Raw genomic sequence first — 27,211 nt, 5'->3', positions numbered from 1 at the left:
ACAAACTTCATATGAATTTGTATGTATAAGATTGTATAACTGTAAAGTATTAACCCCACAAACTTCATATGAATTTTTATGTATAAGATTGTATAACTGTAAAGTATTAACCCCACAAACTTCATATGAATTTGTATGTATAAGATTGTATAACTGTAAAGTATTAACCCCACAAACTTCATATGAACTTTTATGTATAAGATTGTATAATTGTAAAGTATTAACCCCACAAACTTCATATTAATTTTTATGTATAAGATTGTATAACTGTAAAGTATTAACCCCACAAACTTCATATGAATTTGTATGTATAAGATTGTATAACTGTAAAGTACTACATTTGAAAGCAGACAGGTTATTTAGAATTGCGGACATGTTTTTGTTAGCAACATTGTAAGGCTCAAGTAATACTATATTGGATACATTTGCAAACAATAGATATTTATATATCATTTTATGTATTGAATTTTAAAAAGACACCGGTGTCCAGTTTTTTATAAAAAAAATATACTATATATGAAAACTCGCTTATTATTTTATAAACAATAAAATTGTACTTTTTTAATTTACCATTGTGTGATCATACATATTTTCCAAAGGAGTACATAGATTCAGGTGTGTATAATGACCTGCAATATCTAAATTTATACATATACGTTGGGAATCGCAAGCTAAGTTGCGCCACCTTATATCACAACCAGTGTTAATTTTGACAACAAATCTCGACATTGGGGGGTAGTTATCAAGCTGACAACCTCAAATACGCTGAATTCCGCAGCGTATTTGTGGCGAGGCTGATTCGCCTTAGTTATCAAAGGCTACAGACCGGCAAAAGTAGAATTTTGTGACGTAAGCTTACGTCACTCCAGATGTTCCGCACACAAGTACGGCACAATCTCACTACTTTTGCTAGTTATCAAAAAACTAGCAGGTACGCTCGGCACTTTTACGGCCCAGCGTACCTGTTTTTCAAACCGCCAGCCTAGAGGCGGCGGATCCCATAGGAATCAATGGGAGTCTGACCATAGCGAAAGTACAAGTTCGCTGCTGACAGACATCCCATGCATTCCTATGGGAGCTGTCTGCACCTAACACCCTAACATGTACCCCGAGTCTAAACACCACTAATCTGTGCCCCCTACACCGCCGCAAGTAAATAAAGTTATTACCCCCTAAACCGCCGCTCCCGGAGCCCACCGCAAGCTACTCTATACATATTAACCCCTAAACCGCCGCTCCCGGAGCCCACCGCCAACTACATTATACCTAGTAACCCCTATCCTGCCCCCCTATACCGCCGCCCTCTATAATAAATTTATTAACCCCTATCCTGCCCCCCACTACACCGCCGCCACTGTAATAAAATTATTAACCCCTAAACCTAAGTCTAACACTAACCCTAACACCCCCTAACTTAAATGTTAATTAAATAAATCTAAATCATATTTCTATTATGAACTAAATGAATCCTATTTAAAACTAAATACTTACCTTTAAAATAAACCCTAATATAGCTACAATATAAATAATAATTATATTATAGCTATCTTAGGATTTATTTTTATTTTATAGGTAACTTTCAATTTATTTTAACTAAGTACAATAGCTATTAAATAGTTATTAACTATTTAATAGCTTACCTAGCTAAAATAAAGAGAAATTTACCTGTAAAATAAAAACTAACCTAAGTTACAATTACACCTAACACTACACTATACTTTAATAAATTATTCCTATTTAAAGCTAAATACTTACCTGTAAAATAAACCCTAATACAGCTACAATATATTTAATAATTACATTGTAGCTATCTTAGGATTTATATTTATTTTACAGGTAACTTTGTATTTATTTTAGCTAGTTAGAATAGTTATTAAATAGTTATTAACTATTTAATAACGACCTAGCTAAAAGAAATACAAAATTACCTGTAAAATAAATCCTAACCTAAGTTACAATTAAACCTAACACTACACTATCATTAAATAAATTAAATAAACTACCTACAAATAACTACAATTAAATACAATTACATAAACTAACTAAAGTACAAAAAATAAAAAAAGCTAAGTTACAAAAAATAAAAAAAAATAAGTTACAAACATTTAAAAACATATTACAACAATTTTAAGCTTTTTACACCTAATCTAAACCCCCTAATAAAATAACAAACCCCCCCCCAAAATAAAAAAATGCCCTACCCTATTCAAAGCTCTTTTACCTTACCAGCCCTTAAAAGGGCCTTTTGTCGGGGCATGCCCCAAAGAGTTCAGCTCTTTTGCCTGTAAAAGAAAAATACAACCCCCCCAACATTAAAACCCACCACCCACATACCCCTAATCTAACCCAAACCCCCCTTAAAATAATCTAACACTAATCCCCTGAAGATCATCCTACCTTTAGTCGTCTTCCCTCAGCCGAGCAGCGATGGAACTGAAGAGGACATCCGGACCGGCAGAAGTTATCCTCCAAGGGGCGCTGAAGAAATCTTCCATCCAATGAAGTGATTCTCCAAGCGGCGCTGAAGAAATCTTCCATCCGGGCGAGGTCATCTTCCAAGAGGCGCTGAAGAAGTCTTCTATCCGGGCGAGGTCATCTTAGAAGCCGGGTCTTGAATCTTCATCCCGCCGATGCGGAACATCCTTCTTTCCCGACGAACTACCGACGAATGAAGGCTCCTTTAAGGGACGTCATCCAAGATGGCGTCCCTCGAATTCCGATTGGCTGATAGGATTCTATCAGCCAATCGGAATTAAGGTAGGAAAATTCTGATTGGCTGATGGAATCAGCCAATCAGAATCAAGTTCAATCTGATTGGCTGATCCGATCAGTCAATCAGATTGAGCTTGCATTCTATTGGCTGTTCCGATCAGCCAATAGAATGCGAGCTCAATCTGATTGGCTGATTGGATCAGCCAATCGGATTGAACTTGAATCTGATTGGCTGATTCCATCAGCCAATCAGATTTTTCCTACCTTAATTCCGATTGGCTGATAGATTCCTATCAGCCAATCGGAATTGAAGGGACGCCATCTTGGATGATGTCCCTTAAAGGAGCCTTCATTCATCGGTAGTTCGTCAGGAAAGAAGGATGTTCCGCGTCGGCGGGATGAAGATTCAAGACCCGGCTTCTAAGATGACCTCGCCCGGATAGAAGACTTCTTCAGCGCCTCTTGGAAGATGACCTCGCCCGGATGGAAGATTTCTTCAGCGCCGCTTGGAGGATCACTTCATCGGATGGAAGATTTCTTCAGCGCCCCTTGGAGGATAACTTCTGCCGGTCCGGATGTCCTCTTCAGTTCCATAGCTGCTCGGCTGAGTGAAGACGACTAAAGGTAGGATGATCTTCAGGGGATTAGTGTTAGGTTATTTTAAGGGGGGTTTGGGTTAGATTAGGGGTATGTGGGTGGTGGGTTTTAATGTTGGGGGGGTTGTATTTTTCTTTTACAGGCAAAAGAGCTGAACTCTTTGGGGCATGCCCCTACAAAAGGCCCTTTTAAGGGCTGGTAAGGTAAAAGAGCTTTGAACTTTTTTAATGTAGAATAGGGTAGGGCATTTTTTTATGTTGGGGTGCTTTGTTATTTTATTAGGGGGCTTAGATTAGGTGTAAGTAGCTTAAAATTGTTGTAATATGTTTTAAATGTTTGTAACTTTTTTTTTTTTTTTTTTTGTAACTTAGCTTTTTTTATTTTTTGTACTTTAGTTAGTTTATGTAATTGTATTGAATTGTAGTTATTTGTAGGTAGTTTATTTAATTAATTTAATGATAGTGTAGTGTTAGGTTTAATTGTAACTTAGGTTAGGATTTATTTTACAGGTAATTTTGTATTTCTTTTAGCTAGGTAGTTACTAAATAGTTAATAACAATTTAATAACTATTCTAACTAGCTAAAATAAATACAAAGTTACCTGTAAAATAAATATAAATCCTAAGATAGCTACAATGTAATTATTAATTATATTGTAGCTGTATTAGGGTTTATTTTACAGGTAAGTATTTAGTTTTAAATAGGAATAATTTATTAAAGTATAGTGTAGTGTTAGGTGTAATTGTAACTTAGGTTAGTTTTTAGTTTACAGGTACATTTCTCTTTATTTTAGCTAGGTAAGCTATTAAATAGTTAATAACTATTTAATAGCTATTGTACCTTGTTAAAATAAATTGAAAGGTACCTGTAAAATAAAAATAAATCCTAAGATAGCTACAATATAATTATTATTTATATTGTAGCTATATTAGGGTTTATTTTATAGGTAAGTATTTAGCTTTAAATAGGATTAACTTAGTTAATAATAGAAATATTATTTAGATTTATTTAATTAATATTTAAGTTAGGGGGGTGTTAGGGTTAGTGTTAGACTTAGGTTTAGGGGTTAATAATTTTATTACAGTGGCGGCGGTGTAGTGGGGGGCAGGATAGGGGTTAATAAATTTATTATAGGTGGCGACGGTGTGGGGGGGGCAGGATAGGGGTTAATAAATTTAATATAGGTTGCGGTGGGTTCAGGGAGCGGCGGTTTAGGGGTTAAACTATTTTTTTATTTGCGGCGAGGTGCGGGATCAGCAGGATAGGGGTTAATAATAGAGGGCGACGGTATAGGGGGGCAGAATAGGGGTTACTAGGTATAATGTAGGTGGCAGCGGTGTCCGGGAGCGGCGGTTTAGGGGTTAATACATTTATAAGACTTGCGGCAGGGTCTAGGAGCGGCGGTTTAGGGGTTAATACATTTATAAGAGTTGTGGCAGGGTCTAGGAGCGGCGGTTTAGGGGTTAGTAACTTTATTTAGTTGCGGGGGGCTCCGGGGGCGCCGGTATAGGGGGTAGAACAGTGTAGTTTAGTGTGAGTGCTTAGTGACAGGCTAACAAGAAAGCTGTCAAACAGCCGAAGAGCAGCGAGATCGGATGAGTGATAACTCTCATAGTCCGCTGCTCATCGCCCCGCGGCTTTTTGACAGCTTTTTTTGATAACTGAGGCGTATTTTTTCAGGTCCGCGGCGAAGGTAGGCGAGCTTAGGCGGGCGTATTGGGCCGGCGAAGGCAGGAAAGTTGACACGTTGATAACTACCCCCCATTGTCTTAGTTTTAGTCTTTTGACTAAAATGGCATTTTAGTTTTAGTCGTATTTTAGTCACCTGAATTGTTTTAGTTTTAGTCGATTGAATCTCCAGTAGATTTTAGTCGACTAAAATCTAAGGGGTTTAGTTAAAGTGTAATGCATTATTTAAGCATTTCTCTATCATTTCCAAACTCATTATATACTCCAGGAGTAAACATTTGTGACTATTTATAGTATTTAGGTTTAAACATGCAATGCAGACACAGATTTAGCTGTTGTGATATCTATAATGTCTTTATTAAACTTAAAATGAAATAAAACCAACTTTCATAAACAAACAGAAGTGCAACTTTAAAATATAAAAAAAACAAAGTGTAAACTGTATTGGCTGTATTGAACATATTACCCAATATAAAAACTTTAACAGTTCTCTGTTAATAATTAAAACAAGTATCAAGTAACTCAACACAACAAAAAGTTTCTACAGCTAGCACAGGCATAGCATAACTTAAACCCATACTCGTGGGTAATGCTTATTTCTATAGGAAGAATCAATTGATTGTTCACAGATTGGAAAAAATTTCGGCAACCGAATTAACACTGCTCTAGAACTTCCAAACTCATTATATACTTCTGCAGTAAAGGTTTATAACCCTGTTTTTAATTTATGTTATTTAGGTTTGAACATGTGATACAGATTTAACTGTTGTGGTACATAACAGGTCTTTATCTTAAAATTAAATAAAACCAAGTTTTGTAAATAAACAAGAAGATAGCCTTGCTTTTTTAATTTTACAAAAGAGCAATAATTAGATATTGGTTGATTATAACACCTTGCATAAAGTGTTAATTTTGACAGCAAATTTTGATTTAGTTTTAGTCATAGTCTGTTGACTAAAATGCCATTTTAGTTTTAGTCGTATTTTAGTCATCAGAATTTCTTTAGTTTTATTGTCATTTTAGTCTAGTTTTAGTCGACAAAATTAACACTGATCACAACTCAACTGAAGCCGCTCTTACTAAAGTAACAAATGATGGTCAGCTGACCATCTGCTCCTTTAAAAATTCCTACATTCATTTGGCATCCAGGACACAGGCCTCTTCTGGTTTTCTTCATATCTCTCAACCCACTAATTTTCAGTTTCCTTTAACAGTATATCCTGTGATCCTTTGCCTCTCTCAGTTGGAGACCTACAAGGCTCTGTCTTGGGTCCCTTGCCTTTCTCTCTCTATACATACACCCTTGGGAAACTTATAAGCTCCTTTGGGTTCCAGTACCACTTATATGCTGATGAAACCAATATCTATCTTTCCTCTCCTGGTATATCTCCTTTACTCAACCAGATTACCAACTGTTACTCTGCAATTTCCTCTTAAATATCCTCACACTACCTCCAATTGAATTTGTCCAAAACTGAGCTGCTTCTTATTCCTACACCTGACATTTCTCTTATAGTTGGAGACTCTATTCTCAACACCTACCCCAAGGTCCACTGTCTTAGGGTCACACTTGACTCTGAACTCACATTCACTCCATCTATACAAGTCAAAAAGGGAACCCCGAGGGGAACCGAGAGCGGGGTGCGCTATAAAATAAAATAAAATCAATCGAAACTGTGCACCAACCATAAACCTTGGTGAAAACGGATGGTGATAGATAATGTACGGCCAAATGTACAAGCGGCAAAGCTCCTCTGGTCCTCGGAGTGAAGATTTCTGTAAATTAGAAGTAGAAAAGAGGGCGCCACATAGCGTGATACTGTTGACTCAAAGCAATGAGGGTGAATAATAATAAAGGCTTACCAAAAGGTTATGCACCGTATTGTAACCGGTGCTAGCAGGCAGACTCACACTCTCAGTGGTTAGCACACTGGGTGGCCTCAGGTGTACTACATACAGGTGGTACTCTGCGTGGCTTGATTGAGAGTGAAAGAACGTCTGTGCAGCTTGTGTGTTAAAGACTGCGGTAGGTAAAAAGATAAAACACCTTTCCAGGAAGGATCAAATGAAAGTAAAAGACAACTTCCGTATAATAAAAATTGAAATCTTTAATCCATAAGAATTGCTACGCGTTTCTAGACCAATGTCTGGTCTTTTCCTCAGGCATAAAAACAATGGATACAATTTACATAAATTCAGACCTTATATACAGGTAACTTTAAAAGCGGAAGTTGTCCTAGTTTCAGAAGTAGACCAATCATAGCTAAATTGGCACTCTGAATCTTGTCGATACTAATTGTACAAGGACACCTGTGGACTTCACTGTTGTTAACAATATATATCAAAGCCTCGCAAGTATGTTTCTAAACAATTCGAAGTGTCCAATCAAGATCTACTTGAATAAAATGATCCTAACTGTGTAAAATGATGTGTAAATTGAAAATAATCTCATGACATTTTTAGTATAATGTGTAATTTACCCAAAACTGGAAAGAAATGAAACTGAACATATAAAGATTATGTTAATCTATATGTAGCACAATAAAATCTGCTAATAACTTATGAAGAATGTTTCATCTGACTATTAAATGTATTTGTTGTTTCGTCAAAAACATTTTTTAAAGACGTTGATAGCAATAGCTATTTAGAATGCCACAGTAACCACCATAGAAGTTGGATTAATAATGTACCGTACAGTCAGTTCAGACGCATTAGGAGGAACTGTTCAGATTTTAACACCTTTCTTGAACAAAGTCAGATCATATACAATAGATTTATAGAAAGAAACTATCTGGTTCACATTTTAGATAACACATTAATGAGAACCAAAAGGTTAGATAGGAATGAGATACTATCCAGCAACAATAAAACAAAACAACTAACCAACACAACAATAGATCAGGGTAACATCATGTTCATCACACAATACAATAATAACTTTCAAAAAATAAATCAGATAATATACAAACATTGGCATGTTATCCAAAGGGATCCCATTTTAAGAAATATTGTACAAGACAGACCAAAGATAGTCTACAGAAGGGCTCCAACCCTGAGAAGCAGACTAGCACCCAGCAAAATAGTCAAACACACTCAACAACAATCCAAGAATAACACACAAATTAGGAAAGGCATTTTTGGTCTACAGGGAAGATACAAATGTGGAAAAACCAGTTGCAATTCTTGTCAATATATTAAACATGGCACCAAGACTTTCAGATCTCATACTACCGGAGACATATATCCCATTCAGGGATTTTATAATTGTAATTCTTCTTTTGTTGTATACCTGTTAGAGTGTATATGCGGCCTACAATATGTACGCCGCACCTCTAGGAAGGTCAAAACAAGATGGGGAGAACACTTGCGCAACTGTAAAAATTGTAGGAAAACCAAAATCAAACACAGTGTTCCAAATCATTGTTTAACCAAACATCAAGGCAACCCACATATTTTCAAATATACTCCTATAGATTTTATCCCCAGGTCAGCAGATTACAATAGAACTAACAAACTCAGACAACGAGAAACTTTTTGGATTTTTAAGTTAAAAACACTTTTTCCCAAAGGTCTAAATGCAAATCTAGATTTAGCAGCATTCAACTAACAATCAGATTTATGACCAATGACAGATCACAGCCTTACCAATTAATGACACAAAGATCAGAAGATCTATGAACATGATATAAATTAACATGGCACACAAAGAACATTCTTATTACATATATTTGGTCTATTTCTTATCACATATCAGCACATTACACAAATGGTAGACATTTGTTTACAATATATGGAACAATAAACACACCCTATAGCCCAATAAAATACAAAATGAAAATACTTTCCAACATATTAATAGTAGTTTCCATTGGGTAACACATAGATCAGGAAACCCATTTATCATATGAAAGATATACACGTATTCATTATATATTCAGTTTTATTATTTTTCAATATTGGATAATTCCATCTGACATTATAAACATTAAGATATCACATTATGTTTTGATTTTAAATGACACATTAGGTACATCAAATTTGTATATAATAGATTGGAATACAATACCCCTTTTTCTGATCCATGGGCCAAAAAAAAAAAAAAAAAAATTAAAAACAAAATATAAAATATAAAAAACAATAACATGAATTCACAAATTATTTCCACAAAGAACAAACATTGAAATAAATTCATAATGGTCATATATACCTTTTTTGGACAGTAGAAAAATTGATACATCAAAAAAACAATATTAGATGAGATGGAGAATTCCATCTGACATTACAAATATTTAAATATCATATTTGGATTATTTTTGATTTCACTTGATACATTAGGTACACCAAATTCACTTATAATATCTTGAAATATAACAACTTTTTCTCAGATCCATGAGCCACAAAAAAATAACAATACGAATTTATAAATTAATTCCTCAAATAATGAATATTGGAATAATTTTCCCAACGGTCATATATACCCCCTTTTTTTAGATAGTTGAAAAATTTATGCATCAAAAAACTATTAGATGAAACTTTTAAAAAATATTTTTTTCATCCGTTGATTGCAGACGCTGAACATCACACACACACATACACCAAAACATACATCCTATCAAAACAAGTGCACATCAGGTTTTTTCTTTGATTCAGCTTTCATTTATTTCCCTCTCATATCGGTAATTCATATGTTTTCTCACTATTATCATCGTAATATTATATTTTATGCCAATTCGAGAAGTTTTATTTAATGTACCACATTTTTTTCTTTTAACATGAATATACACACATTCATAAATTTTACAAACATCTTTTAGATTAATTCAGATTTTAATATACAAAAGTGCAAGTAATCTTATTGGACTTGCATGTCCTCAAAAAATTCCGCACATCAAAACTTCGGTTTACCAGTTTCCACAGCCGTGGGGTTCGTTTTATTTATTATATTTATTTATGTTCATTTCGTCAATTTCTTTTTTTTCAAACTGATAGTTGAATATAATATGATCTTTTCAATTATATATCATATTTTACACGATTCATACACATCTGGCACCATATATTATCAAACAACATTACATGTCTGCGTCTAATATACATTTTAGTTTTGTAACACTCATTATACACTCATCTATATTCATATACATATGTCTTTGACAGAAGCGATTGCCGTTATTTTTAGTTTACAACATATGAAACAACAAATACATTTAATAGTCAGATGAAACATTCTTCATAAGTTATTAGCAGATTTTATTGTGCTACATATAGATTAACATAATCTTTATATGTTCAGTTTCATTTCTTTCCAGTTTTGGGTAAATTACACATTATACTAAAAATGTCATGAGATTATTTTCAATTTACACATCATTTTACACAGTTAGGATCATTTTATTCAAGTAGATCTTGATTGGACACTTCGAATTGTTTAGAAACATACTTGCGAGGCTTTGATATATATTGTTAACAACAGTGAAGTCCACAGGTGTCCTTGTACAATTAGTATCGACAAGATTCAGAGTGCCAATTTAGCTATGATTGGTCTACTTCTGAAACTAGGACAACTTCCGCTTTTAAAGTTACCTGTATATAAGGTCTGAATTTATGTAAATTGTATCCATTGTTTTTATGCCTGAGGAAAAGACCAGACATTGGTCTAGAAACGCGTAGCAATTCTTATGGATTAAAGATTTTAATTTTTATTATACGGAAGTTGTCTTTTACTTTCATTTGATCCTTCCTGGAAAGGTGTTTTATCTTTTTACCTACCGCAGTCTTTAACACACAAGCTGCACAGACGTTCTTTCACTCTCAATCAAGCCACGCAGAGTACCACCTGTATGCAGTACACCTGAGGCCACCCAGTGTGCTAACCACTGAGAGTGTGAGTCTGCCTGCTAGCACCGGTTACAATACGGTGCATAACCTTTTGGTAAGCCTTTATTATTATTCACCCTCATTGCTTTGAGTCAACAGTATCACGCTATGTGGCGCCCTCTTTTCTACTTCCTATCTATACAAGTGCTCACCAAATCCTGCCGTGCACATCTACGAAACATTTCTAGAATTCAATCTTTCCTTACTCAATAAACTACAAAAATAATATTTTTTTCCCTCATTTGGTCAACCATTGACTACTGCAATCTAATTCTAAATGGCCTTCCCAAACACCTCCTCTCCTCCTTCCAATCTATTACCAATGATTTAGCTAGACTCATCCACCTAAGTCGCTGATCTACATCAGCTGCTCCGCTCTTCTAGTCTCTACACTGGCTACCCATACACTCTAGAATACAGTTCAGAGTATTAACCCTAACCTATAAGGCACCCAGCAGACTCACTCGCAACTATATTCCCTCTTTCATCTCCAAATACTCCCCAACCTCTTCTCTTCAATCAACCTTTGACCCACTTCTTTCCACTCCTATTATCTCTACATCCCTCTTACGCCTCCAAGACTTCTCACGTGCTACTCTTGTGCTCTGTAAGTCTCAACCCTGCTCCATAAGACTGTCTGCAACCTTGAATAGCTTCAGATACTCTTTGAAAACTCACCTAATCAGAGAGGGTTACCATCTCTCCTCTGTTTTTTATCCTTGCCAAAATAAATCTTAAACTGCATTGACTTGCTGCTGCAACTACAATCCACATGATAAGCTACTTCAAGCCTTAAGTCTCTGCACCCCCAACCTGTAGACTGTATGCTCCTCGGAGCATGGGCCCTCTTTATCCTGTACTAGATTTGTTCAGTCTGTTATGTTTTTGTACCTTATCACAAATCCTTGTCATTGTATACCCCTCTGTACCCAGCGCTATGGAATTTTGCAGCGCTATACAAATAAATCACAATAATAAAAGGTGCAGAGCAATATACATTTATAATAGACATTCAGGTACAGAGCACACTGCTCACACTCAAAGTGGGCACTCAGGTACAGAGTAGCACTCATGTATATAACACTCAGTAAGATAACTAAGAAGGCATGGAGGTACAGTACCCATGAGTAGTGATCAGCAGACCCTGCGCTCTCACATATGGGACACACTAAATAGTCAGATCTCTGGAACTTACTCAGTATTTGTCTCTCTGTAGAGGAGGTCCCACTAACTGATGGAGTTAATATCTCTGGGGGAGGTCTCCCTGGAACTTACTCAGTATTTGTCTCTCTGTAGAGGAGGTCTCACTAACTGATGGAGTTAATATCTCTGGGGGAGGTCTCCCTGGAACTTACTCAGTATTTGTCTCTCTGTAGAGGAGGTCTCACTAACTGATGGAGTTAATATCTCTGGGGGAGGTCTCCCTGGAACTTACTCAGTATTTGTCTCTCTGTAGTGGAGGTCTCACTCGCTGATGGAGTTAATATCTCTGGGGGAGGTCTACCTGGAACTTACTCATTATTTGTCTCTCTGTAGTGGAGGTCTCACTCGCTGATGGAGTTAATATCTCTGGGGGAGGTCTCCCTGGAACCTACTCAGCTGTTGCATTTCATTTTCATTGGGGAAATTTAACATCACCAGGCTCCGAGCATCGACTGAATGGGAAACAATATCCCATGGAGGCAAGTGCACATTAATCTCTTGTATTTACACACAGTGAACGTGAATTACCTGTCATATTCACAAACAGTGAATGTGCATTATCTGTTGTATTCACACAAAGCCAGTGCGCAATAACGGTCATATTTATATACAGCAAATGTTCATTACCTGTTGAATTCACATACAGCGAGTGATCATTACCAGACATACTCACACACAGCGAGCACACATTATCGTATGCACTTACACACAGAGAGTGCGTATTACTTGATGTTTTCACATACAGTTAGTGCGCATCACCTGACTTATTTATACACAGCGATTGCGCATTACCTGTAGCACACACAGCGAGTGCGCATTACCTGTAGTACTCACACACAGCGAGTGCGCATTACTCACACACAGCGAGTATTACCTGACTTATTTACTCACAGAGAGCATGCATCACCTGACTTATTTACACACAGCGAGCGCGCATCACCTGACTTATTTACACACAGCGCGCATCACCTGACTTATTTACACACAGAGAGCGTGCATCACCTAACTTATTTACACACAGCGAGCGCGCATCACCTGACTTATTTACACACAGAGAGCGCGCATCACCTGACTTATTTACACACAGCGAGCGTGCATCACCTGACTTATTTACACACAGCGAGCGCGCATTACCTGTAGTACTCACACACAGTGAGTGTGCATTACCTGTAGTACTCACACACAGCGAGTGCGCATTACCTGACTTATTTACACACAGCAAGCGCGCATCACCTGACTTATTTACACACAGCGAGCGCGCATCACCTGACTTATTTACACACAGAGAGCACGCATCACCTGACTTATTTACACACAGCGAGCAAGAATCACCTGACTTATTTACACACAGCGAGCACGCATCACTTGACTTATTTACACACAGAGAGCATGCATCACCTGACTTATTTACACACAGAGAGCACGCATCACCTGACTTATTTACACACAGCGAGCACGCATCACCTGACTTATTTACACACAGCGAGCACGCATCACCTGACTTATTTACACACAGCGAGCACGCATCACTTGACTTATTTACACACAGCGAGCATGCATCACCTGACTTATTTATACACAGAGAGCACGCATCACCTGACTTATTTACACACAGCGAGCGCGCATTACCTGTAGTACTCACACACAGCGAGTGCGCATTACCTGTAGTACTCACACACAGCGAGTGCGCATTACCTGTAGTACTCACACACAGCGAGTGCGCATTACCTGTAGTACTCACACACAGCGAGCGCACATTACCTGTAGTACTCACACACAGAGAGTGCGCATTACCTGTAGTACTCACACACAGAGAGTGCGCATTACCTGTAGTACTCACACGCAGCGAATGCGCATTACCTGTAGTACTCACACACAGCGAGCGTGCATTACCTGTAGTACTCACACACAGCAAGCGTGCATTACCTGTAGTACTCACACACAGCAAGCGTGCATTACCTGTAGTACTCACACACAGCGAGTGCGCATTACCTGTAGCACTCACACACAGAGAGTGCGCATTACCTGTAGTACTCACACACAGCAAGAGCGCATTACCGGTAGTACTCACACACAGCGAGTGCGCATTACCTGTAGTACTCACACACAGCGAGTGCGCATTACCTGTAGTACTCACACACAGCGAGTGCGCATTACCTGTAGTACTCACACACATCGAGTGCGCATTACCTGTAGTACTCACACACAGCGAGTGCGCATTACCTGTAGTACTCACACACAGCAAGAGCGCATTACCGGTAGTACTCACACGCAGCGAGTGCGCATTACCTGTAGTACTCACATGCAGCGAGCGTGCATTACCTGTAGTACTCACACACAGCGAGCGTGCATTACCTGTAGTACTCACACACAGAGAGTGCGCATTACCTGTAGTACTCACACACAGCGAATGCACATTACCTGTAGTACTCACACACAGCAAGAGCGCATTACCTGTAGTACTCACACACAGTGAGTGTGCATTACCTGTAGTACTCACACACAGAGAGTGCGCATTACCTATAGTACTCACACACAGAGAGTGCGCATTACCTGTAGTACTCACACGCAGCGAATGCGCATTACTGGTAGTACTCACACACAGCGAGTGTGCATTACCTGTAGTACTCACACACAGAGAGTGCGCATTACCTGTAGTACTCACACACAGCGAGCGTGCATTACCTGTAGTACTCACACACAGCGAGCGTGCAATACCTGTAGTACTCACACACAGCGAGTGTGCATTACCTGTAGTACTCACACGCAGCGAATGCGCATTACCGGTAGTACTCACACACAGCGAGTGAGCATTACCTGTAGTACTCACACACAGCGAGCGCGCATTACCTGTAGTACTCACACACAGCGAGCGCGCATTACCTGTAGAACTCACACACAGAGAGTGCGCATTACCTGTAGTACTCACACACAGAGAGTGCGCATTACCTGTAGTACTCACACGCAGCGAATGCGCATTACCGGTAGTACTCACACAGCGCGAGCGCGCATTACCTGTAGTACTCACACACAGCGAGCGCACATTACCTGTAGTACTCACACACAGAGAGTGCGCATTACCGGTAGTACTCACACACAGCGAGTGCGCATTACCTGTAGTACTCACACACAGCGAGCGTGCATTACCTGTAGTACTCACACACATTGAGTGCGCATTACCTGTAGTACTCACACGCAGCAAGTGCGCATTACCTGTAGTACTCACACGCAGCGAGTGTGCATTACCTGTAGTACTCACACACAGTGAGTGTGCATTATCTGATATTTGCGGGTGGCTTTTCTGATGTATTGGAATGAGTTCTGTGGTTTTATATCCTGCCTTAAGCGGTGTATATAACCAATAATCCTCTCTCTATAGATGCACATTGTTCACACAAAAGAAAATATGAACCTAACTGAAGCCAAGAATGATCCAACTGGGATGGCAGTGCTGGGATTCTTCATTGATGTGAGTGAGAAATGTAAAAAAGAATCATCCAATGAACAACACAAACCTTTCCTCTATAGTATATTGCGCAACACATAAACCTTCCCTCTAGTGTCATATTGCGCAACACATAAACCTTCCCTCTATAGTATATTGTGCAACACATAAACCTTCCCTCTACAGTATATTGTGCAACACATGAATCTTCCCTCTATAGTATATTGCGCAACACATAAACCTTCCCTCTATAGTATATTGTGCAACACATAAACCTTCCCTCTATAGTATATTGTGCAACACATAAACCTTCCCTCTAGTGTCGTATTGTGCAACACATAAACCTTCCCTCTAGTGTCATATTGCGCAACACATAAACCTTCCCTCTATAGTATATTGTGCAACACATAAACCTTCCCTCTACAGTATATTGTGCAACACATGAATCTTCCCTCTATAGTATATTGCGCAACACATAAACCTTCCCTCTATAGTATATTGTGCAACACATAAACCTTCCCTCTATAGTATATTGTGCAACACATAAACCTTCCCTCTAGTGTCATATTGCGCAACACATAAACCTTCCCTCTATAGTATATTGTGCAACACATAAACCTTCTCTCTACAGTATATTGTGCAACACATAAACCTTCCCTCTATAGTATATTGTGCAACACATAAACCTTCCCTCTATAGTATATTGTGCAACACATAAACCTTCCCTCTATAGTATATTGTGCAACACATAAACCTTCTCTCTATAGTATATTGTGCAACACATAAACCTTCTCTCTATAGTATATTGTGCAACACATAAACCTTCCCTCTATAGTATATTGTGCAACACATAAACCTTCCCTCTAGTGTCGTATTGTGCAACACATAAACCTTCCCTCTAGTGTCGTATTGTGCAACACATAAACCTTCCCTCTAGTGTCATATTGCGCAACACATAAACCTTCCCTCTATAGTATATTGCGCAACACATAAACCTTCCCTCTAGTGTCATATTGCGCAACACATAAACCTTCCCTCTATAGTATATTGTGCAACACATAAACCTTCCCTCTATAGTATATTGTGCAACACATGAATCTTCCCTCTATAGTATATTGCGCAACACATAAACCTTCCCTCTATAGTATATTGCGCAACACATAAACCTTCCCTCTATAGTATATTGTGCAACACATAAACCTTCCCTCTAGTGTCGTATTGTGCAACACATAAACCTTCCCTCTAGTGTCATATTGCGCAACACATAAACCTTCCCTCTATAGTATATTGCGCAACACATAAACCTTTCCTCTATAGTATATTGTGCAACACATAAACCTTCCCTCTATAGTATATTGTGCAACACATAAACCTTCCCTCTATAGTATATTGTGCAACACATAAACCTTCCCTCTATAGTATATTGTCCAACACATGAATCTTCCCTCTATAGTATATTGCGCAACACATAAACCTTCCCTCTATAGTATATTGTGCAACACATAAACCTTCCCTCTAGTGTCATATTGCGCAACACATAAACCTTTCCTCTATAGTATATTGTGCAACACATAAACCTTTCCTCTAGTGTCATATTGTGCAACACATAAACCTTCCCTCTATAGTATATTGTGCAACACATGAATCTTCCCTCTATAGTATATTGCGCAACACATAAACCTTCCCTCTATAGTATATTGTGCAACACATAAACCTTCCCTCTATAGTATATTGTGCAACACATGAATCTTCCCTCTATAGTATATTGCGCAACACATAAACCTTCCCTCTATAGTATATTGTGCAACACATAAACCTTCCCTCTATAGTATATTGTGCAACACATGAATCTTCCCTCTATAGTATATTGTGCAACACATAAACCTTCCCTCTATAGTATATTGTGCAACACATAAACCTTCCCTCTATAGTATATTGTGCAACACATGAATCTTCCCTCTATAGTATATTGCGCAACACATAAACCTTCCCTCTATAGTATATTGTGCAACACATAAACCTTCCCTCTATAGTATATTGTGCAACACATAAACCTTCCCTCTAGTGTAATATTGCGCAACACATAAACCTTCCCTCTATAGTTTATTGCGCAACACATAAACCTTCCCTCTATAGTATATTGTGCAACACATAAACCTTCCCTCTAGTGTCATATTGCGCAACACATAAATCTTCCCTCTAGTGTCATATTGCGCAACACATACATTTTCCCTCTAGTGTCATATTGTGCAACACATAAACCTTCCCTCTAGTGTCATAATGTGCAACACATAAACCTTCCCTCTAGTGTCATATTGTGCAACACATAAGCCTTCCCTCTAGAGTTATATTGTGCAACACATAAGCCTTCCCTCTAGTGTCATATTGTGCAACACATAAACCTTCCCTCTAGTGTCATATTGTGCAACACATAAACCTTCCCTCTAGAGTGATATTGCGCAACACATAAACCTTCCCTCTAGTGTCATATTGTGCAACACATAAACCTTCCCTCTAGTGTCATATTGTGCAACACATAAACCTTCCCTCTAGTGTCATATTGTGCAACACATAAACCTTCCCTATAGTGTCATAATGTGCAACACATAAACCTTCCCTCTAGAGTGATATTGTGCAACACATAAACCTTCCTTTTCTTTTTTTTGGTGGCTATATATATATATATATATATATATATATATATATATATATATATATATATATATATATATATATATATATATAGTTCCAGAGAAAAGACAGCACTCACTGGTCTTAAAAAAGTAAAAATTAACTTTTAATCATGTAAAGGGTTAAAACCAAGGGATAAACATGACCTTTCGATGCCTTACTGGCATCTTTATCAAATGTCCCAAAAAGAGAAGGAGTTGTTCCTGAGAAGGCACATCAGCTATGTGATGTCCCGGTGAAAGCGTAAAGACACTGGCTATCTTTTGCCAATTTATAGTAACTGGGATTGAGGCTGATTGCAGCTGTGTTTCAGACCTCTTTGCGCCGTAAGTAGAGAAATCCGCCACACCCACAATGCTGTTGATAGGTCAATTTACTTCGTCACTATCACAGCTGTCTCCTGCAGCGAGTAAACACATGGCTAACTACCATATACGTCAGGAAGTTCCTTATTCTCCGCCCTCCAGAGTTGCGGCTCACGAACCTCTTGGCTTAAGGAGACTGAAGCGTCATTGCACACGCCCACTTATGCCGTCCCCAACGGGGCCAGAGCCAATCATATGACGTCAAATTGTGTGAATGGGAAAAGCTTGACTGATAGATGCTCCGTCCAAATTCCTCTGGCATATCTTTGCCGTTATCGGAGAACGAAATCCTCATCTAGCGGACCGGGCTGTAATGCACACTCCCTCCTCCCCTTGTGTCTACGATGATCGTGACAGTCAAAGGCCATATAGAGCAGAGAGATTTAGGGTGTTTAACACATATACACATGCTGAAGAATAGTATATGCCCCAACATTGCGGGTACTCCCCAAATATTTCAATATAGGCACCATTGTGAGAGTGTAAATACAATGGGTCGCAGGTCAAAGTGTATGGTATTCAGACTTTGTTTTGTACACATAATCCATGTATATCAGCATGAGGGGTGTTGGATCCCCTCAGTTACATAGCGCCATGTATAGTACAAAAAATAGGCAAGCCAGAAAAGAAGAAAAGAGAAAGAAAAAAGAAAAGAGAAAAAGGAAAAAGAAAGAAAGAGTGAGTGCAGAGTTAAATAAGTAAAGCTATGGACGCCCCCCTTCATCATTTTGTTCATAGCGCTGCGGAATCTGTTGGCGCTCTACAAATAACCGATAATAATAATCAGTGATAGGAGATACTGTATTAGTTGACTGTAGACTTATAGAAACAAGACACAAACAGTCATTTATCCAATAAAGGGTCCAAAATCACGTTTGATGTTCAGCCCCTTTGGGGACACAGTGTCCAGCATGTATATCCATCTGGATTCTAATTGCAATAGCATTTTAGCTCGATCACCTCCCCTCTTTGGTATTGGCAGATGATCAATGATCATACATCACAGACTTGACAGATTGTGCTTGTGTACCGCAAAGTGTTGAGTGACAGGGAGATCTGAATTTCCTTTTTTGAGTGCATCTCTGATAGAGCATCTGTGGTTGGCCATTCTGTCTTTGAACGGGGTGGTCGTTTTACCCACTTAAAATAGAGAACATGGGCAAATTAATATATAAATAACAAATGAACTGTTGCAAGTCAAACAATGTCGTATAGAATACCGTTTGTTTTTGTGCGGATGTTGAAAAGAGTCCCCTGTCTGCATTGAATTGCAGGTGACACATTCACCACAACGATAACAACCTTTTTTTCTCGATTTTAACCATGTATCAGTCTGGTAGCTATCCTTAGGGGCTGTTTTCATGAGTAAATCCTTGATGCTTTTTGCTCGTCTGTACACCACTCTAAGTGGTTTCATTTTCCAGTTAGCAAGACCCTTATCAGTTTCAAGGAGATCCCATCTCTTTTCCGAACTGATTCATGTATGGTGGTATGTAGAGGTGAGAACGTAGTGATGAAATTCAGTGGTTTGTCATCCATGTTAGACACACCCTTGGTCATTATGAGCGTCTCTTGACTGGAGTCTTCCAATGCATGTCTTGCCTTGATAATGTCATGTTTATCATAGTTTCTTGCTTCCAATTTTAGACACATAGAATCAAGTTGTGATTCACTTAGTGCAGGCTCAGAGTTATTTCTTATTACTCTCGTGAGTTGAGAGGAGATGATCCCCAGCTTCTGGTGCAGAGGATGATAGCTAGAGTCTAGTAGTAATGAGTTCCTATCTGTGACTTTGGTGTATAATGATGTGCCAAACCTCATGCTCTGGTGTGCTTTGACTTTAAAAATATTAAGGTCCAAAAAATGTATTTGATTATTGTCATACTCCATTTTAAACCGTATAGGGGTATTTTTGTTATTTAGCTGTTCCACCCAATCTAACAGATTGGTTACACTCCCATTCCATACCAAAAACAGGTCATCTATATACCTAGTATACATCCTGATATTCGGATGTTCTGTGGGTTTCATAATTTGAAGTTCGTACCAAAGCGTGTAGATGTTGGCATATACAGGGGCCAAGTTAGACCCCAAATTCACTAGAATGTTTGTTAGATCTGATGGAGCACTGCCTTACAAAAAAATTATTTTTCCTTTGAAAAGTCTTTTTATTTACAGACAGCAGGTACGGCCATGGGGTCTAACATCAAACTTGATTTTGGACCCTTTATTGGATAAATGACGGTTTGTGTCTTGTTTCTATAAGTCTACAGTCAACTAATACAGTATCTCCTATCACTGATGAAGGGGGACTTCCATAGCTTTACTTATTTAACTCTGCACTCACTCTCTTTCTTTTTCTTTCTCTTTTTCTCTTTCCTTTTTTCTTTCTCTTTTCTTCTTTTCTGGCTTGCCTATTTTTTGTACTATACATAGCGCTATGTAACTGAGGGGATCCAACACCCCACATGCTGATATACATGGATAACGTGTACAAAACAAAGTCTGAATACCATACACTTTGACCTGCGACCCATTGTATTTACACTCTCACAATGGTGCCTATATTGAAATATTTGGGGAGTACCCGCGATGTGTGGGGCATATACTATTCTTCAGCATGTGTATATGTGTTAAACACCCTAAATCTCTCTGCTCTATATGACCTTTGACTGTCACGATCATCGTAGACACAAGGGGAGGAGTGAGTGTGCATTACAGCCCAGGTCCGCTAGATGAGGATTTCGTTCTCCGATAACGGCAAAGATATGCCAGAGGAATTTGGACGGAGCATCTATCAGTCAAGCTTTTCCCATTCACACAATTTGACGTCATATGATTGGCTCTGGCCCCGTTGGGGACGGCATAAGTGGGCGTGTGCAATGACGCTTCAGTCTCCTTAAGCCAAGAGGTTCGTGAGCCGCAACTCTGGAGGGCGGAGAATAAGGAACTTCCTGACGTATATGGTAGTTAGCCATGTGTTTACTCGCTGCAGGAGACAGCTGTGATAGTGACGAAGTAAATTGACCTATCAACAGCATTGTGGGTGTGGCGGATTTCTCTACTTACGGCGCAAAGAGGTCTGAAACAAAGCTGCAATCAGCCTCAATCCCAGTTACTATAAATTGGCAAAAGATAGCCAGTGTCTTTACGCTTTCACCGGGACATCACATAGCTGATGTGCCTTCTCAGGAACAACTCCTTCTCTTTTTGGGACATTTGATAAAGATGCCAGTAAGGCATCGAAAGGTCATGTTTATCCCTTGGTTTTAACCCTTTACATGATTAAAAGTTAATTTTGACTTTTTTAAGACCAGTGAGTGTTGTCTTTTCTCTGGAAAATTGGATATCGTTTTTGACATTGCACCTTGGCAGTTGTTCTAGACATGGTGTACAGTTCTATGCTGGACTATATATATATATAAACAATAAGTGCCCATAACATAGTTGTAGAGTGTCTAAATATTAAAAAAATTATACTTACCACTTTGGGGACTTTAGCGAAGAAAACAATACACTGTGTGACAATATTTGAAGGCTACATAAAGCTTTTATTAAGATGGTACAGGGTTCCCACCAGGTTGTCCAAAATGTTCGTGGGCTCCTCGTCGGCTTGCTGGAGACAGTTCGGAGGGGACGGTTCTTACCCTCATATATGGTGGACCTGCCCAAAAATATGTACTCTTTGGAGAGATGTTGAAGTACTCCTGCATTCCATAAATATAGATATAGCATTGACGCCTCAATGTGCTCTCTTTCATGTTTTTGGTGATGGGCTACCCAAGTACACTGTTACAGAAGCATTAGTTATTTTGTTGTGCAGAGCTTATTTCCCAGCAGCAATGCCTGAACCAGCAAGCCAGCGCCTAAGAAGGGCTCCAAGAAAACCGTAACAAGTTTCATTTCATAAAGAGTTAACTCTTTTTTTTCAGCTTTTAGAAACTATTGTCTAATCACCTCTGGAGCCAGACTGCTAATTGATAAGATGAACTTGTAAACTTGTTATCTTAAGTACTGTAATCCTATTGTGGCCTGTCAAAGGACAGTGCTCTCTATCTAAATGTGTGATGGGGGATTTTGTGCTTCCCCCCCTCTCCCCCTGGGAGTGCCCTGTGTGCATGTAACCTTAATAAAAAGCAGGCTGGGCATCCCAGCCCTGAGTTCTTGTTTGACCCTCAATCGCAGCGTTGACTCGTTTTTGTGGGCAGAAGGGTATCCTAGCTGTACTGCAGCTAAGGGAGATTATTCTATATTTGCGAGACTCATATAGAATACTATGGAAAGCAGCTTCTCCCCTCTTTAGCAATAGGGATCCAGGCTACTAAGCGGTCCATCTCTCAGCGAGACTAAGGGTAACCGTAACATTTGGCGGCAGCGGCGGGATTTTCCTGGATTTCCTAGGAGAGGTACAGAACGGATGGAGAGCGCTTACGAAAAATTGAAGCGTACAACCCTAAAGGATTTACTTGAAAGCAGAGGGGGGTACGCCAGCAACCGGCCGAGGAGAGAGCTGATCACAGAATTGACCGAACTGGATCAGAGCTTCACAATGGCGGAAACACCGACCACGATTAGTGACGAAAAAACCAGGATTGTTCGGGAAAGGCTCTCATTATACGGGCCGAACCACTCCATGGAATTGGTACAGCAGTTGATGGCGGAGGCGGACAAGGATATACGAGAGACTCGAGCCCACGAACTCAACCTAGCGAACGCACACCGCAATGCTGAAGCCCCGCAGGTAATCATCCCTGTCGAAAATGCTGGGAGGCCCAAGATACCCTATGCGGCATTTCGACCCTTCCTAGAGAGCGAGACAGGGATTGATGAATATTTGGCGGACTTCGAAAGGCAATGTGCCCTGCACCAGATTCCCAACAGAGAGTGGCCCACGATATTGTCTGGGAAACTATCCGGGCGAGCCCTGGAAGCCTTTCGTACTCTGGGTGCTGATGAAGTGACACAGTATGAGCTAGTTAAGGAGACACTGTTGCGACGATACGCTGTAACTCCGGACACGTATCGCCGACAGTTTCGGGGCACGGAAAAGAAGCCTAACGATACCCATATGGAATGGGCGCACCGAATGCGGAGAGCGGCAAATCACTGGCTGAGCGGAAGTAAAGCGGTGACTGGGGAGGAAATTTTACAATTGTTTCTCTTAGAACATTTTTATAATGGCATGGAACAGCAAGGGAAGGAATGGCTGCGAGACAGGCGGCCTTCTACCTTAGAAGAAGCAGCCAAATTGGCCGATGAACATTATGACTCCCGTCTTCACGAACCCATGAACTACCGAGTTCCAGCACGGGTCGAACCCAGAGAGGTTTACCGTGCACCCCCTCGTGCTGAATTCCGAGCCCCGGTGCCCACAGGGCCCGTCCGACACTCAGGACCACCCAATAACAGCTCTGAGCGTCCCAGACCGACTTGCCACCGATGCAAGCAACCAGGGCATTTCATGGCTAGCTGCCCCCTTAATACGCACCAGACACCCAGGAATTACAATTACCCCTCTGGGTCCTATCGTCCGGCCCGGGCCCTCTGTGTTAACCAAGAGGCCCCTATGGAGGGATATGTGGGGCCGCTTCACGAGGCAGACCCTGTATATGCTGCCTCAGATAACCGCCAGCACCATCGGCAGAGGGTATGGCTCGAGGGGCGATCTACCGAGGGATTGCGAGACACAGGGGCTACTATCACGCTGGTACAGAGTCATTTGGTGCCAGAGCACAAGCGATCCGGACAGACTGTGGCCGTTAGAGTGGCGGGGGGGGATGTGTACAAAATTCCAACAGCTAAAGTGCATCTTGATTGGGGAGCGGGAAAGGGGGCTGTGAACGTGGGCCTAATGGATAATTTACCTGCCGAAGTACTACTGGGCAACGATTTGGGCCCCATGACTTCTGCCTATGCTCCAGTATGCAACAACGAGGCGGACCCAGTGACTACACGGGCCCAAGCCCGGACGGAGCGAGAGCTTTCACCAGTGCGGGAGACACAGGTAAGACCTACCCCGACCTTGCCTGACAGGTTAGGCCCCATACCCTGGGACACCCCAGATGCTTTCGAGGCAGAGTCTAAGACTGACCCGACCTTACAAAAGTACCGGGAACGAGCAGAGACCGGAGGGGGCGGGGCAGATAACGAAACATTCTTATGGGAAAAAGGGAAACTATACCGCTGGACAGAGAAAAGGGGACAGCGTAGGCGACAGCTGGTAGTGCCCCACAAATACCGTCAAGAAATCCTCAAAATAGGCCACGACATCCCCTTAGCAGGCCACCTAGCCGTTACCCGTACCCTACACCGCATTACTCACACGTTCTTTTGGCCAGGGGTGCACGCTGACGTTAGAACTTACTGTAACACCTGCGATGTGTGTCAACGAGTAGGAAGGCGAGGCGATCACCCTAAAGCCCAGCTAGTAAATATGCCCATTGTAGAGGAACCCTTCAGCCGGGTTGCTATTGACCTAGTGGGACCACTGGCTACCCCTAGTCCCTCCGGTAAGCGATACATTCTTACCGTAGTGGACTACGCTACCAGGTACCCAGAGGCTGTCGCCCTATCCAACATACAAGCGGATACGGTAGCGAATGCACTAGTACAGGTGTTCTCCCGGGTAGGATTTCCAAAAGAAATCCTATCCGACCGAGGCACCCAATTTACGGCTGAATTGACCCAACAACTCTGGCAGGTTTGCAAAATTAAGTCCCTCCTAAGCTCCCCATACCACCCCCAGACGAACGGGCTGTGTGAGAGGTTCAATGGGACCCTCAAGCAAATGCTCAAGACGTTCACTCAGGAATACCGAGACTGGGAACGCTTCCTGCCGCACCTCCTATTTGCTTATCGGGAGGTGCCCCAGGAAACGACAGGGTTCTCTCCCTTCGAGTTGCTCTACGGAAGAAAGGTACGGGGACCCCTAAACCTGATCCGGGAGCACTGGGAGGGAGAGATGGAGGCTGACGGTGTCCCCCATTGTGCCATACGTGCTGGAACTCAGGGACCGAATGGAGCAATTAGCCAAATCCGTGCGGGCTAATCTCCAGTTGGCCCAGAGAAGACAGAAAGTATGGTACGATCGGGGGGCCCGAAAGAGAATCTTCACCATAGGACAAAAGGTGTTAGTACTTAAGCCGGTGAAGACAGACAAATTGCAGGCGTCCTGGCAGGGTCCCTACCAGATCGTAGAGAAAAGGGGAGACACCACTTATGTGATAGCTAGCTGCCACGACAACAATCTTAGAAAGACATTCCATGTAACATGCTCAAGGAATATTTTGAGCGACCAGAGAACGTGACGGCCGTATGTTGTTCCCCTCAGGAAGACCCCGACAGTTTACCCATTCCAGACCTATTAGAAAAGAGCCTCCCCACAGGTATAGTGGCGCAGGTTCAGATAGGGGACCGACTTAGCCCCACTGAAAGGGAGCAGCTCAACCAACTCCTCCAGTCCAAACACCTCACCTTCTCCCCGAAGCCAGGGTACACTACTTTAACCACCCACCAGGTAGATACTCCGGGACAAGCTCCCTTGCGCCAGGCTCCGTACCGAATCCCTGAAGCAGTTAGGACAGGAATGAAGAAGGAGATCGATGAGATGCTCCAGCTCAGGGTAATTGAGCCCTCCGATAGTCCCTGGGCCTCCCCAGTTGTCTTGGTGCCCAAGAAAGATGCGACCACCCGGTTCTGCGTAGACTATCGGAGGCTCAATGAAAATACTGTGACGGACGCTTACCCTATGCCCAGGGTAGACGAGCTACTCGATCGTATAGCCAGGGGAAATTACCTGACCACTATTGACCTCTGCAAAGGTTACTGGCAGATTCCCCTGGCCCCGGAGGCTATCCCCAAGTCGGCATTCGTCACCCCATTCGGCTTATATCAGTTTAGGGTAATGCCGTTTGGGATGAAGAATGCCCCAGCTACATTCCAGCGCTTGGTGGATAGGCTCCTGGATGGCTTCCAGAGTTTTGCTTGCGCCTACCTGGACGATATAGCGATCCACAGTGAGTCCTGGGAGGACCACTTAGCTCATGTGGGAATGGTTCTGGATCAGATCCGGGCTGCTGGCCTGACTCTGAAGCCAGAAAAATGCCACTTTGGGATGGCCGAGGTACAGTACCTGGGTCACCGGGTGGGGGTGTGGAAAGCAGAGACCAGAGCCGGCCAAAATAGAAGCTGTCGCCAATTGGCCCACCCCCATCACTAAGACTCAGGTCCTAGCCTTCCTGGGCACGGCAGGGTACTATAGACGGTTCGTACCAGACTACAGCACACTTGCCAAACCCCTGACTGACTTGACCAAGAAGAACTTACCTCGACAGGTCCTGTGGTCTCCCCACTGTGAAACGGCTTTCCAGGCTCTCAAAAATGCTCTAATTAATGCTCCTGTCTTGGCGGCCCCAGCCCTTAACAAACGTTTTATCGTCCATACAGATGCTTCCATGTTCGGGCTGGGAGCCGTCCTCAGCCAAGTAGGCGAAGATGGAGGGGAGCATCCAGTTGCCTACATCAGCCGGAAGCTCCTGCCCCGCGAAGTCAGCTATGCAGCGGTTGAAAAGGAGTGTTTGGCTTTGGTGTGGGCATTAAAGAAATTGACTCCCTATTTATATGGTCAGGAGTT

At 41.1% G+C, this 27,211-nt stretch overlaps 1 protein-coding gene across 1 annotated transcript in view; it reads left to right on the top strand.

The window, feature by feature from the left end:
• Positions 1-27,211, top strand: part of LOC128641952 (carbonic anhydrase 4-like) — a 241,488-nt gene that overhangs the window by 109,565 nt on the left and 104,712 nt on the right. Inside the window, exons 5-6 of the mRNA XM_053694553.1 lie at positions 12,412-12,557; positions 15,458-15,547. Of these exons, the coding sequence (XP_053550528.1) occupies positions 12,412-12,557; positions 15,458-15,547 (236 nt within the window). The remainder of the gene's footprint in view (positions 1-12,411; positions 12,558-15,457; positions 15,548-27,211) is intronic.

Source organism: Bombina bombina, chromosome 11 (genome assembly GCF_027579735.1).
Source record: "Bombina bombina isolate aBomBom1 chromosome 11, aBomBom1.pri, whole genome shotgun sequence".
NCBI lineage: Eukaryota > Metazoa > Chordata > Amphibia > Anura > Bombinatoridae > Bombina > Bombina bombina.
This window is presented reverse-complemented; position numbering and strand designations above follow the sequence as displayed.